Raw genomic sequence first — 24,322 nt, 5'->3', positions numbered from 1 at the left:
CGATGGATAGTGAGGACAGTTGAGAGGATCATCGGGGTCTCTCTCCCCTTCATTACAGACATTTACACCACACGCTGCATCCGAAAGGCTAACAGCATTGTGGGAGACCCCAGACACCCCTCACTCAAACTCTGCTCCCTCCTGCCATCTGGCAGAAGATACTGGAGCATTCAGTCTCTCTCATGGCCAGACAGTGCAGTAGTTTCTCCCCCCAAGCTATCAGACGCCTTAACACAGTATGATCGGACTCTTTCCCATCTGAAATTCTTTGCATGACTTTGAATTGCTGATAGAACAATATCTATGAATTATCATTCTTTTATTACAATGTAATTTGCATTTTTTGCACTTCTTATGCACTTTATGCTGCCCTGTGTATGATTGTGTAGTCTTGTGCTGTCCATGTAGCACCTTGATCCTGGAGGAACGCTGTCTCGTTTTTACCCTATCAGTTGTACATAGTAAAAATGACACATTAAGCTACTCTGTTGTACTCATTCACAAGCACTACCCCACGGAAACAAACCACTTGGCCCAAGGGGACCATGCAAGTGGCCATGAGCCTCCTTCCATCTTTCTTCATCTAACCCCATCAACATATCCATCTATTTCTCCCATCAGCTGCTGCGTTTGCCTGCATAAGCAGCCACTCCATTTCAATATAATTGATTGTGCGTGAAACAAGTTGGGACATTTCAGAAAGATTTGATAAGGCACTGTATTAATGCAAGTCTATTTCATTCAATCAACAGAGTTGAGCTTTGATTGATTAAAATATGAATATGGACAAATCAAGAGATGGGTGGAATTATAATAACAAATAATATTTTTCAGTTTGTTACACCATTTGTCTCCTCCTATTAATTATATTATTTTTAACCAGGTATGAGTTTTGTGTATAGTTTATCTGTGCTGCCCAGGAGTAATGAACAACACACAATGATATTTCCAATAACAGTGGGAATAAAACAAAATTGAGAATGTGTGTCGGGGTATTTTATCTTGCAAATAAACTACCTCATGGCTTTACTAGGCAGAGATGAAATTCCTCTTTAAAGTTTAACCCTTAAATAACAGCATGACTGTAACATCAGAAACATTCGGCCTGAACAACAATGTTTTAATCAACTTGTTAATTCTGGAAAAGTGTGTTTACATTTTTTCTTAAAATAAAAATGTCACTGTTGCCTTACTCTCAATATCTAAATTGAGCCTAATGCTAGACACTCCAAACCAACCGAAATTTAATTCTATATCTGTCTCATTCAGAAGAAGAGGACATGGTTTTTATATATGTGGCTTGAATGAAGTTAAATTCACTACTGATTTATTCTGTCAAGTCCCTTTTTATTCATTTAAGGGATGTGGGTGTCACTGGCTGGGCCCAGCGTTTCTTGCCCATCTCTAGTTGCCCCTTGAGAACGTGGGGGTGAGCTGCCTTCTTGAACTGCTGCAGTTCAACCAGTAAAGTGTTAATTCAATTTTGAGGTCAATGGACAGTTAGAACATAGAACATAGAACAATACAGCGCAGTACAGGCCCTTCGGCCCTCGATGTTGCGCCGATCAAAGCCCACCTAACCTACACTAACCCACTATCCTCCATATACCTATCCAATGCCCGCTTAAATACCCATAAAGAGGGAGAGTCCACTACTGCTACTGGCAGGGCATTCCATGATCTTACGACTCGCTGAGTGAAGAACCTAACAGTTGTTGGATGAGATGTAAAATTTGATCTTAGTCAGTTTCATGGATTTATCATGCAGTGACTTTGATTAAAGTTAGACACATTAGTTCAGTGGTACATCAATAGAACTCATTAGAGGGAGCTTGTGGAAGCTCATTCATTCATTCATCCATTCATTCATTCATCCATTCATTCATTCATTCATTCATTCATTCAATTCATTCATTCATTCATTCATTCATCCATTCATTCATTCATTCATTCATTCATTCATTCATTCATTCAATTCATTCATTCATTCATTCATTCATTCATTCATTCAATTCATTCATTCATTCATTCATTCAATTCATTCATTCATTCATTCATTCATTCATTCATTCATTCATTCAATTCATTCATTCATTCATTCATTCATCCATTCATTCATTCATTCATTCATTCATTCATTCATTCATTCAATTCATTCATTCATTCATTCATTCATTCATTCATTCAATTCATTCATTCATTCATTCATTCATTCATTCAATTCATTCATTCAATTCATTCATTCAATTCATTCATTCATTCATTCATTCAATTCATTCATTCATTCATTCATTCATTCATTCATTCATTCAATTCATTCATTCATTCATTCATTCATTCATTCAATTCATTCATTCAATTCATTCATTCATTCATTCATTCATTCATTCATTCATTCATTCATTGAATTCATTCAAGTGCAAATGAGATGGATTTATTTTGGGGCGATTGATTGACTTTGAATTGGTAGTTCCACAAGTTTTTCTATCACAGCACGGCCTGGAGTTTTGTGACACTGTATCATTGGTAGCCTTTCCAGGTCCTGATCCCATTGGAGGTTGCTTTATACCAATCAGCAGTATTTCATGGGAAGTGCTCAATGAGTTACTCCTGATATCTGCACAATGAAGGCTGGCAAGTCTGATTAGGATCTAGGTGATGAAAATGACAGTGTCATTTAAATGTCGCCCATCAGTGATAAGAGTGGATTGAGAGAGAAACAGAGCTGAGGGTCAGTAGACCAAATAAAGGAGATGAATGTTCACAAAGTTGGGGCACACCCAAGATTCCCCACATCGTGGCAGAGACAGGGCCAGGGGAAGCATTATTGCCCTTTCCCCTGTTTCCTGACCTCAGCTCTGGTTGAAGTGGTTTAAAGTGTTCACAATTGGTCAGGTGCTGCCTCTTCTACCTTTACATCATCTCCCAACACTCAATCCCTCTTTTCTTGTGAATTACTCTAAAGAAATCCGTGGAAAATAATGAGGGATATAGATAGAGTGAGTGGCAGGTGTCTTGTCTTTCAAGATTAGGAGGCACATTTTTAACATGAGAGGAGAAAGATTTAAAAAGACATGGCAGACAAATGTTTTACACAGAGGGTGGTTCATGTGTGGAATGAACTTCCTGAGGAAGTGGTGGATGTGAGTATAATTACAATGTTTAAAAGACAGTTAGATAAATACTGAATAGGAAAGGTTTGGAGAGATATGGGCCAATAGGAGATCGGTGGGACTCGTTCAGTTTGGGATTATGTTTAGTATGGACTAGTTGGACCAAAGGGTCTGTTTCCCTGCAGTATGGCTCTATGACTCTCCTTCTCTCTGAACATGTTGATGCCTCCAGTGCCTATCCTTCCTGCAAGTCTGTTACTGCATCTCTCCAACTGGGCACCCACCACTGCCACAGCACCAGAGCCAAGTTGATATTCCCTGTGAAGTGACTTGTAGTGAATGTAACAAGGTGGGATCGCATAGAATGTGAGTTCCCTGATTGGGGCTGTTAATCAGACCCAATCAGGGAGTCCTGGCTGACAGATATAAACAGGAGTGTCAGAGGTTCTGTTCACATTGAGAGCTGGCTCTGAGGGAGCTGGATCTGTGTCAAGAACTCCCCACGTGTAAATAAAGGGGGTCTTGGTGACGGGATACCAGCCTCTCTGGAGTGATTTCACGCCTTATCTGACCTTGATCTTCCTGCAGCTTCATCCCACATTCTGTCCTTTCTCTAATTTTTCTTTTCACTGCTACCCAGCTCAGTGAGACTTCCCTCACTCCTTTTATCAATGTATTTCATAGCCTGAGCCAGAGCCAGAACTTTCAGCTCTGTACGTGCCTGCTCTGTTTAGCACAGCCAGCTCTCCCATCCTTCCCAATTCTCATTGACTCTGTGCTACCGCCCGGTCCCAGATCCAGTCTTAACTGAGCTGTAATATGCTCCAGTTAGTAATGTGAAAAGAACACCTTTCCATTTCAATCCCATTTTACCATTTCAAACTAAACCAATTTGTAATCAATGTCCTATTCAGCTTTGAATTTCTCATCCCAAAATGCTTAATTGATACTCCGTCAGATGAATTCAGTACGTTATGAATTTTTTATCTAGTTCTAACACAGATTAAACAGTAAATGCAGGTCATCTGTATTCATTCAATAATGCCTCAGGTTCTGCTGCTGGTGATCTATAAAATGCACCTGTCATACAAACCATGCTGATAGAATCCCTACAGTGTGGAAGCAGGCCATTCGGCCCATTAAGTCCACACCAATCCTCTGAAGAGCATCTCACCCAGACCAACTCCATCCCTGCAGACAACTTAGCATAGCCAAACCACCCAGTCTGCACATCTTTGGACTGTGGGAGAAAACCCACACAGACACTGGGAGAATGTGCAAATGCCACACAGCCCATCACCTGAGACTGGGATTGAACCTAGGTCCCGGGTGCTGTTAGGCAGCAGTGCTAACCACTGAGCCACCATGCCACTCCTCAGGTACAAAGAAATCCAGCAATTACTCACTGACCAGTTTAGTCATTGGATTAACTTATGCAGCCACACCTGAAATGCTTTCAGCAGCAGTGAGGTTACGAAGGGTGTATTGTAAAATGGGACTAGAGGGGGCGGGCTAGTTTATTCAGCTGGAGCAGACAGGATGGGCCAAACAGCCTCTCTCTAGCTGCAACTTCTCTCTGAGCCAATGTCTCCAAGCATGACATTTTTTTTTCACAGACACCAACATCTTGAGCCTGAACTCACAAGAATACCTGGGCCCTGATGTTTCATGTGTTGTTCACATGCTTTCCCAGGCCACGCCAGGAGGAGGCGAACAGCGGGAAAAAGCCTGCTGGGACCAGGTGGCACGACTGGATTCACCAATGAGATCAGCAGCTGGTGTGCAGTGGGCAAACCAGTCTGCAGGCTGTTTCAATGACCATTCCTGCAACGTGGGCTTGAAGTAAAGGCCAGCTGTTGGAGCAGAGTATTTCACAGGGATGGCACACCTCTTAGGGGGCAGTAAACAGGCCGATTGAGGAGGTTATTATTCATTGCCAACCTCCACATGGTGATCAAGGAATAAGCAAATGTAAAAGCAGGAACTCCGAGATGTGTAAACAGGAATACTGACTATACCTTATCACTCTATCCCCGTATTGCATGAAAAATGAGCAGGCCATGCAGAAGGGAGGGATTATCCCAGGGGTACAGTGGGATACCGAACAATACTGAGGCTGATGAAAGTTGTGATGATGATTATGGCAGCACTGTTGGCAGCTGGGCACAGCTGGATTGGTGTGCAGCAGAGACAGATAATAGGTGTTGAACTGTCTAATGAAGTGCTTTGGACAGCATCCAATTCTATGAAGTATTTTCCAGTGAAAGCCAACTTGATCTGATATGTTTGCTGAAACACCAGCTGAAGTAAGACCATAAGACCGTAAGACATAGGAGTGGAAGTAAGGCCATTCGGCCCATCGAGTCCACTCCGCCATTCAATCATGGCTGATGGGCATTTCAATCCACTAACCCGCATTCTCCCCGTAGCCCTTAATTCCCTGAGACAACAAGAATTTATCAATCTCGGCCTTGAAGACATTTAGCGTCCCGGCCTCCACTGCACTCTGCAGCAATGAATTCCACAGGCCCACCACTCTCTGGCTGAAGAAATGTCTCCGCATTTCTGTTCTGAATTTACCCCCTCTAATTCTAAGGCTGTGTCCACGGGTCCTAGTCTCCTCGCCTAACGGAAACAATTTCCTAGCGTCCACCCTTTCCAAGCCATTTATTATCTTGTAAGTTTCTATTAGATCTCCCCTTAATCTTCTAAACTCCAATGAGTACAATCCCAGGATCCTCAGCCGTTCCTTGTATGTTAGGAACTTGTGTGTTAGGAAATGATGGTGGTTGAGGAACTAATGATTTCTTTTATACAGAGTCAATGCAGGAGGATCAGGAACAACAGTGTATGGAGACGACAACTACCTTAGATAATAATTCGTATACTGAGGAATCACGCAAGTCACTAGCATTGTCCAGCTAAGGTGTAGGTAATACAGGCTGGGAGGGCTACAGGGAGTCCCTGGTGGGGACAGGTTCAACCTGTCCAGAGATGGAGAGGCCTGGGCACTGAATACAAATTACAGCTTGCAGAGGAGAAAAGGCCAAGGTGTGGCTAAGTGGGAGAATTTCAAAGGCAGGGTGGTCCTTGTAATGAAAATTGAGGAATCCATTACCGCTGCTTTATCTCAGAGTTGAGAGTGTAGGAGGTGCTGCACTGACAGGATCACTAACCTCACATGGAGACTCATATACAGCAGGTCACCGAGTGGGCTACCATGACAGAGTAGACAATACATTCAGTAATCTTGAGCAGTCATTTGCATTGATGGCACAGGGATATATGCACATCTAATCTGGTGTTTTCACTCTCTTGTTAATAGTAGGATGCAGATGGACTGAGGGCAAAAGAGGGCCCATACTCAGATGACCCAGCTTTTGACTGCACAGACAGCAATCATTGAAGATAGGTAAGTGCACCTCCACCACAATAACCATTAACACTGGAGACCCACCCCCCCAAAAAGATGCATCCTCAGCCCCCTACTGTACTCCCTGTCTTGCTAAATTCCAAATGAACACCATCTACAAGTTTTCCAACTATACCGCCGTGGTAGGGTGGATATCAAGTAACGATGATTCAAAATACAGAAAGGAGACAGAGGGCTTGGTGACATGGTACAATGAGAACAATCTCTCTCTCAATGTCGGCAAAACTAAAAAACTGATCATTGACTTCAGAAAGAAAGAGGAGGACATGCCCCCAACTACATCAATGGAGCAGAAGTAAGGACATAGAACATAGAACATTACAGCACGGTACAGGCCCTTCAGCCCTCAATGTTGTGCTGACCTGTGAAACCAATCTGAAGCCCATCTATCCTACACTATTCCATTATCATCCATATGTTTATCCAATGACCATTTAAATGCCCATAAAGTTGGCGAGTCTACCACTGTTGCAGGCAGTGCGTTCCATGCCCCTACTACTACTCTGAGTAAAGAAACTGCCTCTGACATCTGTCCTATATCTATCACCCCTCAATTTAAAACTATCGTGCTCGCTGTCACCATCTGAGGAAAAAGGCTCTCACTGTCCACCCTATCTAACTTATGAGAGAGTGGAGATCATCAAGTTCCTTGGAGTGACGATAATTGACAAACAGTCCTGGACTTTCCACGTAGATGCGACGGTCAAGAAGGCCCAACGACACCTCCTGTTCCTCAGGTGGCTCAGAAAGTTTGGCATGTCTGTACGGACCCTCGCCAACTTCTAAAGATACGCCATTGAGAGCATACTGTCCAGGTGCATAATGACCTGGTACAGTAACTGCTCTGCCCAGGACTGTAAGAAACTACAGAAGGTGGTGTGCACAGCCCAGACCGTCACGAAAGCTGACTTTCCAACCATGGACTCCGTTTACACAGTTCACCGCCACAGTAAGGCTGCCAACATCATCAAAGACTCATCACACCCGGTAATGCTCTCCCATAGCCTCTTCCTGATGAAGGGCTTTTGCCCAAAACATAGCAAACCCTGCTCCTCGGATGCTGCCTGACCAGCTGTGCTTTTCCAGCACCACACTTCTCGACTCTGATCTTCAGCATCTGCAATCCCTCACTTTCTCCTGCAACCTCTTCCATTAGGGAGAAGGTACAGAATCTTGAAAACACACACACACACACACACAGACACACACACACAGACACACAGACACACACACACACACACACACAGACACACACACACACACACACAGACACAAACACAGACACACACACACACACACAGACACACACACACACACACACACACACACACACCAGCAGGTTCAGGTACAGCTTCTTCCCTGCTGTTATTAGACTGATGAATGGATCTCTCTAGCTTCAAATAATGCTGATCTTGCTAACACTGATCTCGCCTTGTGCAATGTAACCTGTATGCCTCTGTCTGAGTCTTTTTTGATCTGTACATCCCTGTTTATGATGATCTGCTTGTAGAGCTTGTAAAGCTTTTCACTGTACTTTGGTTCACATGATAGTACATCAATCATCGATCACTCATCAATGCTGGGCCCTTCATCTGTCTGATTGAAACACACTGTTTGGCTCAGACCCTCGATATCTGAAGCTGCTGTACAATGGTACAGCCCCTGTCATGGAGTCATGGTCCACACAGCAACCCAGTGCAAGGCCATCAAGAGCACCTCAAGCAACCTGCCTCAGCATGGGCTGCTGTCACAGGGCAAGCAGCATGTGGGAGCAGGCCTGCGGCATTCCTTGGGGACACATGAAAGGCACTTTGCTCTGACCAAAATGACCACTGTACAGAACAGCCATTTGTCAGGTCATCTGATGTGGCAGATTATAGTGTAGACAGGTGGTTCTGCCTGAGCGTGAGATCGGAGAGGGATATGAAGTCTCACAGAGCCCTCTCAGCAACAAACGTACAGCAGAACTGTAGCTGTACCTGTCTTCTGTGAGAAGCTCAATAAATCTCAGAACTGTCCAACTCAGCCACTTCCTTTGGAGGCTCAGATGTGTTCAGGATCAGGAGGTTTCCAGGCTTCCCACTTTCACAATCAGTGAGTATCTCAGGTTTAGGTTGTAATGAAATCCCTGCCTGGTCCTTCTCCAGGTCTGTATCCTCCTGACATGGAGACCAGCTCTTTCTGACGGACCTCTTCCAGCTCCAGTCCTCCCCAAATGACCATGTCATATGAGGATAGTCCAATTCAGCAGGGCTCAGAAGTCAGTAATTGTCAAACTGACAACATTCTAACTTTTGGTTAATTTTAGGGGCTGGTTACTAACCTGTGTGGAATCTGACCATGGACATCCAACAGCTACGTATGTCAGGTAGACAATAGATAATAGGTGCAGGAGTAGGCCATTCGGCCCTTCGAGCCAGCACTACCATTCATTATGATCATGGCTGATCATTCACAATCAGTATTCTGTTTCTGCCTTGTCCCCAGGTGATGGATCAGCTCTCAGTGACAGCCTGGGATTTTATTCCCAACAGCACAGATGTAACCAGACAAGACACGGAGCTTGGTTCAATGCTGGAGTTTCCTCAGATACAGAGTGTGTTCAACCAGATACACATACTACCAAGATGCTCCTCATCAGAGTAAGATCATTGGTCAGCAAGAGTGGTTTCCCCAATCTAAACATCCAGATGATGAACGATCATTGTCAGACCCTCCCTCAGGTTTGCAGCAGGTTTCCTGGAAGTTGGGATGAATCAATCATTTTGAAGCAGTCCTGGCTACTGCTGCTGTTTATTGCATCACAACATTTTAACTGGAGAGCAGCTGCTGGGTACAGGACACAGCAACTGATCCGACTGTTATACCCCATGTCTGAGAGATATAACCGCTGTTGTTTCAGCACAGGAGCAACACTGAGTAGACCGTTGGTAGTTCCAGGGCCTTGCATGATAAGGGAGATCCCCTGTAATATCTGCCTGCATGGGTTTTCCATGACCCTCTGTATAACACCGGGGCACTCAGAACCACATCCCCAACCTGACCTCCTGACCCTCTGAAGGGAATCGTGAGGCAGGTCCTGAGTGTGCTGCAGTTTCAGGGCAGAGTCACAAAAGATTTTGCCAGGGAGCTGCCGATCGATTCCAGGTTTCCATCTCTCAGACACTGATAATCCGTTACTGCCCTTCAGATTTAACAAACTAAAACTGGTCACCTACTCAAAATAAATTCCGAAGTAACTCCGGATGCTGTAAATCAGAAACAAACACTATAATTGCTGGAAAAGCTCAGCAGGTCTGGCACCATCTGTGGAGAGAAATCAGAGTTAATGTTTAGGGACCAGTGACCCTTCCTCAGAGCTTGAGAAACCTGCACTCACTGAACTCCTGAACCGATAGTCCTGCATTGAGTGAGCGCCTGTGCAGCTCTGATGAAGAAAAGGGGGTTATTAACTCTGTTTCTCTCTCTGTCTCTCCACAGACCCTGACAGACCTGCTTAGTTTCTCCAGCAGTTTCTGTGACAGATTTCCAGCATCCACGATTCTTTGTTTTATTTCCGTGGTTATTATTTGGTGAACACTCAGCCACAGAGTCTGACCTGTCACTGTAACCGAGCGGCAGCGCCCAGGATCCCAGCTGACCGATTCCCAGCTGACAGACTGCCAGCTGACCGATTCCCAGCTCACAGACTCCCAGCTGACAGACACCCAGCTGATGGGAATCCCAGCTGATAGATTCCCAGCTGACAGATTCCCAGCTGACAGGAGCCCAGCTGACAGACTCCTAGCTGACAGACTCCCAGCTGACAGACTCCCAGCTGATGGGGATCCCAGCTGACAAATTACAAGCTGACAGATTCCCAGCTGAAAGATTCCCAGCTGACAGACTCCAAGCTGGTGGGGATCCCAGCTGACAGGATCCCAGCTGACAGACTCCCAGCTGATGGGAATCCCATCTGACAGATTCCCAGCTGACAGGATCCCAGCTGACAGATTCCCAGCTGACAGCATCCCAGCTGACAGATTCCCACACAGGATCCCAGCAGACAGATTCCCAGCCGACTGACTCCCAGCTGACAGACTCCCAGCTGAAGGGAATCCCAGCTGACAGATTCCCAGCTGATAGATTCCCAGCTGACAGGATCCTAGCTGACGGGGATCCCAGCTGACAGACTCCCAGCTGACAGGATCACGGCTGATAGACTCCCAGCTGATGGGGATCCCAGCTGACAGATTCCCAGCTGATGGGGATCCCAGCTGACAAATTACCAGCTGACAGATTCCCAGCTGACAGACTCCCAGCTGACAGGATCCCAGCTGATGGGGATCCCAGCTGACAGACTCCCAGCTGATGGGGATCCCAGCTGACAGACTCCCAGCTGACAGATTCCCAACTGACAGGATCCAAGCTGACATACTCCCATCTGACAGGATCACGGCTGACAGATTCCCAGCTGACAGACTCCCAGCTGATGGGAATCCCAGCTGACAGATTCCCAGCTGATAGGATCCCAGCTGACAGACTCCCAGCTGATGGGAATCCCAGCTGACAGATTCCCAGCTGATGGGGATCCCAGCTGACAGGATCCCAACTCACAGACTCCCAGCTGACAGACTCCCAGCTGATGGGAATCCCAGCTGACAGATTCCCAGCTGATAGGATCCCAGCTGACAGACTCCCAGCTGATTGGGAATCCCAGCTGACAGACTCCCAGCTGACAGATTCCCAGTTGACAGGAGCTCAGCGGATAGACTCCCAGCTGACAGATTCCAGCTGACAGGATCCCAGCTGACAGACTCCCAGCTGACAGACTCGCAGCTGACAGATTCCCAGCTGACAGATTCCCAGCTGATGGGGATCCCAGCTGACAGGATCCCAACTCACAGACTCCCAGCTGACAGACTCCCAGATGATGGGAATCCCAGCTGACAGATTCCCAGCTGATAGGATCCCAGCTGACAGACTCCCAGCTGATGGGAATCCCAGCTGACAGACACCCAGCTGACAGATTCCCAGTTGATAGATTCCCAGCTGACAGGATCCTAGCTGATGGGGATCCCAGCTGACAGATTCCCAGCTGACAGCTTCCCAGCTGACAGACTTCCAGCTGATGGGAATCACAGCTGACAAATTCAGAGTTGACAGATTCCCAGCTGACAGACTCCCAGCTGACAGATTCCGAACTGACAGATTCCCAGCTGACAGAATCCCAGCTGACAGACTCCCAGCTGACAGATTCCCAGCTGACAGGATCCCAGCTGACAGATTCCCAGCTGACAGATTCCCAGCTGACAGGATCCCAGCTGACAGATTCCCAGCTGACAGACTCCCAGCTGACAGATTCCCAGCTGACAGATTCCCAGCTGACAGGATCCCAGCTGACAGATTCCCAGCTGACAGACTCCCAGCTGACATATTCCCAGCTGACAGGATCCCAGCTGACAGATTCCCAGCTGACAGATTCCCAGCTGACAGGTTCCCAGCTGACAGATTCCCAGCTGACAGATTCCCAGCTGACAGACTCCCAGCTGACAGATTCCCAGCTGACAGATTCCCAGCTGACAGACTCCCAGCTGACATATTCCCAGCTGACAGGATCCCAGCTGACAGATTCCCAGCTGACAGATTCCCAGCTGACAGGATCCCAGCTGACAGATTCCCAGCTGATAGATTCCCAGCTGACAGGATCCCAGCTGACAGACTCCCAGCTGACAGGATCCCAGCTGACAGATTCCCAGCTGACATACTCCCAGCTGACAGATTCCTAGCTGACAGACTCCCAGCTGACAGGATCCCAGCTGACAGACTCCCAGCTGACAGATTCCCAGTTGACAGATTCCTAGCTGACAAACTCCCAGCTGACAGACTCCCAGCTGACAGATTCCCAGTTGACAGATTCCCAGCTGACAGATTCCCAGCTGCCAAACTCCCAGCTGACAGACTCCCAGCTGACAGATTCCCAGTTGACAGATTCCTAGCTGACAGACTCCCAGCTGACAGATTCCCAGTTGACAGATTCCCAGCTGACAGACTCCCAGCTGCCAAACTCCCAGCTGACAGATTCCCAGCTGACAGACTCCCAGCTGACAGATTCCCAGCTGACAGATTCCCAGCTGACAGGATCCCAGCAGACTGATTCCCTGCTGACAGATTCCCAGCTGACAGATTCCCAGCTGACACGATCCCAGCTGACAGACTCCCAGCTGACAGATTCCCAGCTGACAGGATCCCAGCTGACAGATCCCAGCTGACAGACTCCCAGCTGACAGGATCCCAGCTGCCAAACTCCCAGCTGACAGATTCCCAGGTGACAGATTCCCAGCTGACAGGATCCCAGCTGACAGACTCCCAGCTGACAGACTCCCAGGTGACAGATTCCCAGCTGACAGGATCCCAGCTGACAGCCTCCCAGTTGACAGACTCCCAGCTGACAGATTCCTAGCTGACAGATTCCCAGCTGACAGATTCCTAGCTGACAGACTCCCAGCTGACAGGATCCCAGCTGACAGACTCCCAGCTGACAGATTCCCAGCTGATAGGATCCCAGCTGACAGACTCCCAGCTGACAGACTCCCAGGTGACAGATTCCCAGCTGACAGACTCCCAGCTGACAGATTCCCAGCTGACAGATCCCAGCTGACAGACTCCCAGCTGACAGACTCCCAGGTGACAGATTCCCAGCTGACAGATCCCAGCTGACAGACTCCCAGCTGACAGGATCCCAGCTGCCAAACTCCCAGCTGACAGATTCCTTACTGACAGATTCCCAGCTGACAGATTCCTAGCTGACAGACTCCCAGCTGACAGATTCCTAGCTGACAGATTCCCAGCTGACAGATTCCCAGCTGACAGACGCCCAGTTGACAGATTCCTTACTGACAGATTCCCAGCTGACAGATTCCTAGCTGACAGACTCCCAGCTGACAGGATCCCAGTTGACAGGCTCCCAGTTGACAGATTCCCAGCTGACAGGATCCCAGTTGACAAACTCCCAGCTGACAGATTCCCAGCTGACAGATTCCTAGCTGACAGACTCCCAGCTGACAGGATCCCAGTTGACAGGCTCCCAGTTGACAGACTCCCAGCTGACAGGATCCCAGTTGACAAACTCCCAGCTGACAGATTCCCAGCTGACAGATTCCCAGCTGACAGACTCCCAGCTGACAGACTCCCAGCTGACAGGATCCCAGTTGACAAACTCCCAGCTGACAGATTCCCAGCTGACAGGATCCCAGCTGACAGATTCCCAGTTGACAGACTCCCAGCTGACAGATTCCCAGCTGACAGATTCCCAGCTGACAGACTCCCAGCTGACAGACTCCCAGTTGACAGATTCCCAGCTGACAGGATCCTAGCTGATGGGGATCCCAGCTCTGGGTCCTCCCTTTCCCCACCGTGTGCTGGGATTTGGGGAGGAGCCGCTCCGCCCACAGCGCCCTGACGACTCACGTTCCTGAAAACCGCACCAACTCAATTCAACTTTGCGGCCGGAGCCAGAGCATCGCCGGAGCCGCCGAGGAGCGGAGCCTCTCCCCCTCTCCCCCTCTCCCCCGCCCCGGGGACCCCCAGCTCCCTCTCCGTCCGTCCGTGTGTGCCCGGAGCCCGGCGGGTTGCAGCTGCGTGCCCTGTCCTGTGTATGGCAGCCCCCTCCTCCCTCACTCCCTCACTCCTGCTGGTGCTGCTGGTGCTGCTGCTGTTCATCGGGAGCTCGGCGGCTCGCTCCCCTTGCGGTGCCGGGGCTGCGGAGGGTCACCCCCCCCCCCCCCCCCCACCCCACGCCAGCAGCAGCTGAGCCCGGGCTGCAATGGGGTGCTGCACAGGACGCTGTACCTTCATCATCCTCTGTACCTTCCAGCTGGTGAGTACAACAGCCCCCTGCCCGTTACATCGCTTACTGTGGGCATCTGGACCTGGTTAACGTGGGGAACTGTACCTGGTTAACATGGGGAACTATACATGGTTACTGTGGGCATCTGGACCTGGTTAACGTGGGAACTGTACCTGGTTACTGTGGGGAACTGTACCCGGTTAACGTGGGGAACTATACATGGTTACTGTGGGGAACTTTACCTGGTTACTGTGGGGAACGTGGGGAACTGTACCTGGTTATTGTGGGGAATGGGACTGGGTTAGTGTGGGGATCAGTGCTGGGTTAGTGTTAATGTGTGGGGATCTGTGTTAAACACCAATCCCCTGTGGTTTGGTGATCCCACACTGAAAGGATGAAGTCTGTGAGAATCCTCGGTGTCAAACAGAGAGCTGTCAGTAGACCCGTGTGTGTATATTACTCTGCCCCAGGGTTTACTGAGCGCAGGGCAGCCCCGAGTCTGATTAAATCCTAGGTTGAGGAGTTCAGTCCTACCCTGAAGGTTCATATCTGTCAGCAGCAAACAATGGGAACTGGGTAGCTGCTCTCTGTGAGAAGCGGATCATCCAAACCCATTTCTCAGGTTGTTTCTGTAATTGTAATTGTAGTGTCTCAGTGTCTCTCCGACCGCTGTGTGTTTAACCGGGGACAGCTTGCTTATTGCCTGAGTGTTCTCTGAAGCTGCTCTCTGGTGAGGTCGCTGAAGTGGAAGGAGCGGCTCCTTCAGTTTGGGGTTGTGGTGTCACCCCAGGATGGTGGGTGGTTCATTATGGGAGGCCTGGTCATACCGTGGGCTTGCTGTAATCGGGGCTCTGACATTGTTTGTCGCTATTGAGGAAGGGAGGGGCAAATTGTTGGCCTGAACCCCCTCCTACATCACCCCCACCTCTCCACAAACACACCCCAACACACACACGCAGTCTCTCTCTCTCTCCCTCTCCCCCCACTCTCTCACACACACTCACACACTCTCTCATACACACTTTCTCACTCTCTGTCTCTCCCACACTCTCTGTGTCTCTCACAGTCACACACCACCCCAACATGTACCCACCCACAGCAGTATCAGGGAGACTGAGTCCTCAGTTCCAAGTGAGTGCTGATTTCTTTCACGATGCGGATAGTTCAGAAAGCGGGCTCCGCCAGGAATGGGCTGATCTTTTCAGCACATGATTAATTTGTAGGCACTGGTTTAGTCCTTGTGTGTCAGACTATGTGTGTAAGAGAGAGAGAGTGAGAGTGTGTGTCAGACTGTGTCAGTGAGTGTGAGTGAGAGTATGTATCAATGTATGTGTGTGTCAGTGTGAACTAGTGTGTGAATGAGTGAGAGTGTGTCAGTGTGAATGAGTGTGTGTTAGTGAGTGAGAGTGTGAACGAGTGTGTGTGTGTTAGTGAGTGAGAGTGTGTATCAGTGTATGTGTGTGTCAGTGTGAACTAGTGTGTGAATGAGTGAGAGTGTGTGTCAGTGTGAATGAGTGTGTGTTAGTGAGTGAGAGTGTGAACGAGTGTGTGTGTGTTAGTGAGTGAGAGTGTGTATCAGTGTATGTGTGTGTCAGTGTGAACTAGTGTGTGAATGAGTGAGAGTGTGTGTTAGTGAGTGAGAGTGTGTGTCAGTAAGGGCGAGCTTTGGGAATTAACACGGGCGGTTGAACAATGTGTGAGTTCCTGGGGCTGCTGCCGGTTTTATTGATTGGATGTTAAGAGGGAGGAAGCATCTGGCTCTCCCTGAAGGAGCTGGGAGAGACCAGGCTGCCTCAGGAATACCTGCTGCTCTTAGCCCCAGCACAGACAGCAGCTGCTGCTTTACACAGCCTACACCTGGGATACTCACACCAACCACACTGTCGTTCCTTTCAGCTTCACCATAGCAACCGGACGCTCAAATTATATTCTATCAGAAAAAGACGGTATCCTTCCCGCTGGAAACTGCTTCCCATCAAAGCGCTGGGAGCGTGAATCCTGCTCCATTTTTTTATCCCGTTATCTCAGTGACACAGTATCCCAGTAAATATACTAGGTTCTTATATATAGTAAATATATTAGGCTGTTTATCGACCAAACTGCCTCAAATCCAGATTATTAATCGATTCTAATCAATGGCCAGCACAATGGTCCAATGCAGTTTTATAAAGAGTGAACTCAGCCTATATTCAGATGTGAAATGAAAAGATAGGTCCCTCTTGTTGTAGTACAGAAGACCCAAAGGAAGACCCCGCTCTGTCAATGTTATCAAAACATACCATCCATCAGTTCTATACTATCATCCTTTTAAAACCCGGTCCCATAGCTAAAAGGTGATCTTTTGTTTATTTCTTTTTCTTTTCCATCAACTCCCTTACAATTCTTTCCATGATCTCCTGAATTTCCAGTCTCAGGTTGGTGGGTGGGGTGGTCAGGGTGTGTCAGGTAAAGTCACTGTAGGAGAAAGTGAGGACTGCAGATGCTGGAGATCAGAGCTGAAAATGTGTTGCTGGGAATGCCCGAAACGTCGATTCTCCTGTTCCTTGGATGCTGCCTGACCTCCTGCGCTTTTCCAGCAACACATTTTCAGCTAAAGTCACTGTAGGCCCACAGGGCTGTTTGCTCCTTAGAGGGAGAGATGACTGTTGGTGCTTTAACTGGAGGGTCACCATGCCTCAGGTGAGGGGAGAGGTTGACAAGGAGAATCCTTAATGATGACCTCAGTCAGTGTATAAATGCTGATAGACAATTTATACATCACCCAAATGACCACTGTTTACATGTGCCATTTAGCCATCTTGGCAAGATCTGAACTGAACTCATGGTGTCACCATCTGATGCCCTCTCCCAGGTTCCAGCATGATGTGTACTCACGAGTAGGAACCCTGGCTCCTATATCTTCTCTCCATCTCAGAAGTACTTTGTAAAGAATTGGTTCCAATTATTATTTAGGGCAAGATTAGCTACCAGAATGCAGCCCAGAGGTGAACCTGATTTTTCTGGTCACAGTGTCTAAGTGTCTCATTATGATTTAATACTGATTTCGGAACCTCTGCATGTTGTGAAAAATGGCAGTGCATTGTTTAATTTCTTTAATTTCCAAACTAATTTACAATTTGTATAATTATTCCTGTGGTCTTTTAGAAGTTTTAGTTTTCAGTTACTGTCACTGCCAAGAGCAGCTGGCACTGACAACTGAATAATTGGGGACTTTCATGTAAAAGAGCTAATTTTTAAAAACTTTATGATTGGAGTGTAATCATAGAGTCCTACAGCACAGAGACAGGCCCTTTGGCCAGAGACCTAAGGGGCAACTTTTTCACGCAGAGGGTGGTGCGTGTATGGAATGAGCTGCCAGAGGATGTGATGGAGGCTGGTACAATTACAACTTTTAAAAGGCATTTGGATGGGTATATGAATAGGAAGGGTTTGGAGGGATATGGGTTGGGTGCTGGCAGGTGGGACTAGATTGGGTTGGGATATCTGTCGGCATGGATGGGTTGGACTGAAGGGTCGGTTTCCGTGCGGGCTCACAACTGGTTGAATTATATTGCTAGTAAAACATTTTATTTTGGTTCTCACATGTCAATCATTTAATAGGCTTTACCATCTATTCAGAAATAAATTAATGAATTTTAAATCTGAGTATTATTTCAGCACTTTGATTGTTTTCTTTTGTTGCGAGTGCTAATTCCATAATTGGAAAAGTGTCTTTGCAAGAGTTGTTAAAAACATTAATTTACTGTTGTACTAGGAATATGACCTGCAGGGTGAATATGAACAAGGAACTGTAGTGGGCCATTCTGCTCTCAAATCTGCTCAGGTATTTAATAAGATAATGGCTGATCTGATTGTGAACTCAAAACCACATTCCTGCCTTCCTGATAATCTTTCCCTTCTTTGCTTATCAAGAATCTATCCTCCTCTGCCTGGTTCCAGTGCTGTAGGTCTCACTCCTTGGACTTGGAGAGAAAAGTGAGGTTGTTTCTTTTTGTGAGCCAGTTGTAAGGAATGAAATTAGTTTGTGGATTTTCTGGAGAAAAAAATACCAAAGATGCTGGAAATCTGAGCTAAAAACAGTAAGTGCTGGAAATACTGAATAGATCTTTGGAGAGATAAATATCCAGGTGGGTGACTTTTCAGAAGGGCTGGGAGATGATCCAGGGATATAACAGGCTGGTGAGTGATGCAGAGTGATGCTAACAGCTTGGGTACATTTCCTACACCAGCTGAGGTTACCATGAATGTCTTGCCTTCTCAAACTCGCTCCTCAGCTGAGGAGTCGTGACCCCCCGGGGTAAACCACTACCCGTGATCTCTCTTAACCCTCTGTAAGGAGAGAGCAGCCCTATGGTCTGGTAAGACTATGGTGAGCTTAGCTTTAATATAGATGTGATAGTTTTAAGTGGGTGGAGTTTACAATCAGTCAGCAGGGTTAAATACCATGAGATAAGGAGGTCTGATTCAGGTTAACGTGACTGCTAATACAAACAAACTGAGTAGATTGGAGTTTGGATTGTATATTGCTAGATATTGATTTGGATTAAACTACACTGTGATAAATTGATTATGAAATGAATTTGATCAGACTTACATGGAACAGATAAACAAGAAAGTGTTGGTCTTAATGCAAAATTTAAAGTAGCTTTTATGTAATTTTCCACTTCCATTTTCTGGAATGGATAGATGACCTGTAATCAAAATCCTGATGTACTGTTGTATATTTAGAACATAATGCAATAGTTTTGAGTCTGACATATTCTGGAAACATTAAAAACTTGATGAGGTCCAGAACATAGTGACCAAAATGGTATCCAATCATATGGCTTTTAGCCTCAACTCTGGATTTTTTCCCAATAACTACTTTTATTACAACGTTGCAAGTTAATATACATGAAATATATATATTTTAAAAAAGCTCAAAGATGGAAGACCGAGGGTGGTGGTGGAGGGTTGTTTTTCAGACTGGAGGCCTGTGACCAGTGGAGTGCCACAAGGATTGGTGCTGGGTCCTCTACTTTTTGTCATTTATATAAATGATTTGGATGCGAGCATAAGATGTACAGTTAGTAAGTTTGCAGATGACACCAAAATTGGAGGTGTAGTGGACAGCGAAGAGGGTCACCTCAGATTACAACAGGATCTTGACCAGATGGGCCAATGGGCTGAGAAGTGGCAGATGGAGTTAAATTTAAATAAATGCGAGGTGCTACATTTTAGGAAAGCAAATCTTAGCAGGACTTATGTGCTTAATGGTAAGGTCCTAGGGAGTGTTGCTGAACAAAGAGACCTTGGAGTGCAGGTTCATAGCTCCTTGAATAGGAGATATGTGAGGGTAGATAGGATAGTGAAGAAGGTGTCTGGTATGCTTTCCTTTATTGGTCAACGTATTGAGTACAGGAGTTGGGAGGTCATGTTGCGGCTATATAGGACATTGGTTATGCCACTGTTGGAATATTGTGTGCAATTCTAGTCTCCTTCCTGTCGGAAAGATGTTGTGAAACTTGAAAGGGTTCAGAAAAGATTTACAAGAATGTTGCCAGGGTTGGAGGATCTGAGCTACAGGGAGAGGTTGAACAGGCTGGGGCTGTTTTCCCTGGAGCGTCGGAGGCTGAGGGGTGACCTTTTAGAGGGTTACAAAATTATGAGGGACATGGATAGGATAAGTAGACAAAGTCTTTTCCCTGGGGTCGGGGAGTCCAGAACTAGAGGGCATAGGTTTAGGGTGAGAGGGGAAAGGTATAAAAGAGACCTAAGGGACAACTTTTTCACGCAGAGAGTGGTACGTGTATGGAATGAGCTGCCAGAGGAAGTGGTGGAGGCTGGTACAATTGCAACATTTAAGAGGCATTTGGATGGGTATATGAATAGGAAGGGTTTGGAGGGATATGGGCCGGGTGCTGGCAGGTGGGACTAGATTGTGTTGGGATATCTGGTTGGCATGGACGGGTTGGACTGAAGGGTCTGTTTCCATGCTGTACATCTCTATGACTCTATGACTCTATGAAAAATAAGCAATTATATATTAATTGCTTCCTGTATCAGAAATAAAGGCACTGGTCAAGCATTGAGGTACTGAGAGAGTGAAAGGTAGCATGTTCTCAATCTAAGAATAACTCTTTTCAGCTATTAAAGCCTATTAACATATTAATGGATTGATGCATTCAGCGTATTTGGGGACTGAGGAAATGCAAGTTAAACTGAATGACAAGAGGTCATCCTTCAATAAGGCTGCACATTTCAGATCCTAAAATAGTGCATCCTGTATTCATTATTCCTGTTAGATCATTGTGTGAATAGAGTTTTATAGAACTGATTCGTTTGTGGATTCTGGTCATTCATTTGATTGATTGATTAACCTGATGAGATGTGAACTGGAAGTGACATAAAAATCTATCTAGTCTTCGATGTAAGCAATTTCTGGCTTTACAACAGCTCAAAACGTGAAAGCATTTCCTTTGAAATACATTGAATACGATATGAAATTTTTTTATCTCTGTGTCATTTCTTGTGGAGAAAGTGAAGAGATTAGTGTGAGAATATTAATGACAGTTTCATAATAGGTTTGTAATGAATTGTGGAGATTTTGCTTTTTAGCCCCGAACTGTAATAAGAATTTGCAATAGTGTTTTGAATATGGCAAATCAAAGTGTAGGTATTCGTACAGATTATCGTTGAGATTAAAGGTATTTTGTTTTCAATTTTCCTGCCATTATTTAAAAATTAATACAAATCATTCCAGTCAGCTCACCAATCAGTCTGTGGTGTTGCACACAGAAAATAAAATTATTAATTTAGGATTATGATAATGATAGAATATTATTTTGTGGTCATGGTGCAATGACAGTCACTTGACATGTAGTTTTTATAACACGGCTATTATTGGGAAGATAGAAGTGGGAGTAGGCCATTCAGCCCCTTGTGTCTGCTCTGCTATTCGATCATGGCTGATGTTTCTCCTGCTTTTCCCCACAACCCTTGATTCCCCTCATTAATCAAGAACCTATCTCTCTCTGTCCTAAATACACTCAATGACTTGACCTCCATAGCCTTCTACATAATGTGTTACCCACCCTCTGGTTGAAGAAATTCCTCCTCATCTCAATTCTAAAGGGTTGGCCCTTCACTCTGAGGCCGTGCCCTTCGGTCCTTGTGTCTCTTACTAGTGGAAACATCTTCTCCACATCCACTCTAACAAGGCCTCTCGGTATTCTGTAAGTTTCAATCAGATTCCCTCTCACCTTACTGAAGTCCGCTGAGTACAGACCCAGAGTCCTCACTCTCTCCTCATATAACAAACCCTTCATACCTGGGATCATTCTTGTGAACCTCCTCTGGATACCCTCCAATGCCAGCACATCCTTTCGTAGATAGGGGACTCAAACTGCTCATAATATTCCAAATGTGGTCTGACTAGAGCCTTAAAAATGTGTTGCTGGAAAAGCGCAGCAGGTCAGGCAGCAGCCAAGGCGCAGGAGAATCGACGTTTCGGGCATAAGCCCTTCTTCAGGAATGAGGAGGGTGTGCCCTCTTTTGACTAGAGCCTTATACTGTCTCAGCAGTACATCTCTGCTCTTCTATTCTAGTGCTTTTGAAATGAATGCTAATATTGCATTAAAAAAAATCTGAAAGAACTGTGGATGCTGTAAATCAGAACCAAAAACAGAAAGTGCTGGGAAAGCTCAGCAAGTCTGGCAGCATCTGTGATGGGAAATCAGAGTTAACGTTTTGAGTCCACTGACCCAGAGTTCTGAGGAAGGGTCTCCAGACCTGAAACGTTAATGTTAACATTGCATCTGTCTTCCCAACTGCCAATGCAACATGCATTTAAGTCTTAAGAGAATCCTCAACTAGGCCTCCCAAGACCCTTTGTACTTCAGATTTCCAAAGTCTTTCCCCATTTAGAAAATACTCTATACCTCTATTCTTCCTACAAAGTGCATAACCTCATCCTTTCCCACATTGTATTCCATCTGGCATTTCTTTGCCCACTCTCCCAGCCTATCCAAGTCCTTTTGCAGCCGACCCGCTTCCTCAACACTGCCTGTCCCTCCACATACCTTTGTGTCATTTACAAACTTAGCAACAATGGCCTTGGTTTCTTCATGCAGATTCTTAATGTACAACGTGAATAATTGTGGTCCCAACACTGACCCCTGCTGAATTCCACTAGTTATGTGCTGCCGTCCTGAAAAAGACCCCTTTATCCCCACTCTCTGTCTTCTGTCAGTCAGCCAATTCTCTATCTGTTCCAGAGCTGTGTGCACTATTACAGGTGCAGTCTCACTAGTGTCCTATACAATTGGAGCCAGCACCTTTGCCCCTGTACTCAGCGCCTCTTGTGATGAAGGCTAACATTCCATTTGTCTACTGAACTGCTTGCTGCCCCTGCACGCTAATTTTCAATAATTTATAAATGAAATAAATTGTGTCCCTTTTGATATAGGCACTTTCCAAACTCTCACTGTTTAGGAAATAATCTGCATCTGTGTTCTGCCAACCAAAGTGGATAACCTCACACGTACCCATCTGCCATGTTTTTAGTCATTCACTCAGCCTTGTCAACATTACCTCGAAGAAGCCTCTTTGTGCTCTCTTACTACATACATTCCCACCTCGTTTTATATCACCTGCAAATTTGGAAATATTACCATCGAGGTCCTGACATCCAAATCATTGAAATAGATTGTGAACAGCTGGGGCTAAACATTTATCCTTATCCTCGTAGTCACAGTCTGCCCAACCTGAGAATGGCTCAGTAATTCCTTCTGTCTGCTCTCTGCCTGTTAACCAATTCACAAGCCATGCTAGTCTGTTCCCTCCAACCTCATGTGCTTTCATTTTGTTAATGAATTTCCTGTGTGGGACATTCTGAAGATCCAAATACACCACATCTGCTGGTTTCTACTTGGAAACGCTTCTAGTAACATCCTGCAAAAGCTCTGTCAGATTTCTCAGATGTGATTTCATCTTCAGAAATCCATGTTGACTTTGTCCAATGTTGATTCGAACATGCTCTGTAATACTTGAATAATTTGCCTTTGGGAATAAATGTTGTCTGTTGAGAATTAATGTTTTATTATAGAGAATGAGTGAGAGTTTTTATATTAGAGTCAGTGCTAGGTGATAGAAAGTAAATATACAGTATCTATCACGATCTTGATAACTAGATTAGATTCCCTACAGTATGGAAATAGGCCCTTCAGCCCAACAAGTCCACACCGACCCTCCGAAGAGTAACCCACCCAGACCCATTCCATACCCTATATTTACCCCTGACTAATGCATCTAACACTATGGGCAATGTAGCATGACCAATTCACCTGACCTGCACATCTTTGGATTGTGGAAGGAAACTGGAGCATCCAGAGGAAACCCATGGAGACACAAGGAGAATGTACAAACTCCAGACAGATCGTAACCCAAGGCGGGAATCGAACCTGGGTCCCTGGTGCTGTGAGGCATTAGTGCTAACCATTGAGCCACCGTGCCACCCAAAAAAATTGTATCTAGATATCACTCTAGATACAATATTTTTACATTATGTTCTCTATTCCTTTCCCTTTCTCTTCTGAATGTCTGACATGGTAGTGTTCCACACGCGTTGACTCTTGTCCAGTTCTTTGTTTAAATTGTTACTCATTTATGTGTGGACCTAGACATAGGTACAGCCTGCAAATTGACCAGGAATCATCATAACCAAACTAAATCCTCTCCTCACCCAGTTCAATACTGGTATTTTCCAATATGAGTAACTGGATAATTGTCAAGAACAGACCGCCTCCCTTTCTTCAGAGCACTAGATTATTTCCAACATTATGTTACCATCTCTGAAGGATGTTGCTTGGAATAGAGGGTTTGAGTTGTAAAGAAGGGTTGGGACTTTTTTCGCTGGAGCATAAGGGGTTGAGGGGTGACCTTGTAGAAGTTTATAAAATCATGAGGAGT

At 46.0% G+C, this 24,322-nt stretch overlaps 1 protein-coding gene and 1 long non-coding RNA gene across 5 annotated transcripts in view; both read left to right on the top strand.

Annotated features, from left to right (window-relative positions):
• The window catches only part of LOC140477510 (uncharacterized), a 56,246-nt gene extending 46,765 nt beyond the window's left edge, over nt 1-9,481 (top strand). Inside the window, exons 2-3 of the long non-coding RNA XR_011960755.1 lie at nt 6,439-6,525; nt 9,034-9,481. This is a non-coding gene — a long non-coding RNA (uncharacterized lncRNA). The remainder of the gene's footprint in view (nt 1-6,438; nt 6,526-9,033) is intronic.
• Nucleotides 9,482-13,996: 4,515 nt separating this feature from the next.
• The window catches only part of LOC140477509 (sodium/potassium-transporting ATPase subunit beta-1-interacting protein 3-like), a 451,646-nt gene continuing 441,320 nt past the window's right edge, over nt 13,997-24,322 (top strand). Inside the window, exons 1-2 of one of the 4 annotated variants that reach the window (XM_072571555.1) lie at nt 13,997-14,404; nt 18,129-18,197. In XM_072571555.1, coding sequence (XP_072427656.1) covers nt 14,351-14,404; nt 18,129-18,197 — 123 coding nt within the window. In that variant the 5' untranslated portion in view covers nt 13,997-14,350. The remainder of the gene's footprint in view (nt 14,405-18,128; nt 18,198-24,322) is intronic. The other 3 variants (XM_072571551.1, XM_072571552.1, XM_072571556.1) reach the window with 3 other exon arrangements.

Source organism: Chiloscyllium punctatum, chromosome 5, assembly GCF_047496795.1.
Source record: "Chiloscyllium punctatum isolate Juve2018m chromosome 5, sChiPun1.3, whole genome shotgun sequence".
Taxonomy (NCBI): domain Eukaryota; kingdom Metazoa; phylum Chordata; class Chondrichthyes; order Orectolobiformes; family Hemiscylliidae; genus Chiloscyllium; species Chiloscyllium punctatum.
Note: the sequence above shows the minus strand (reverse complement) of the source record. Positions and strands in the feature narration are given on the sequence as shown.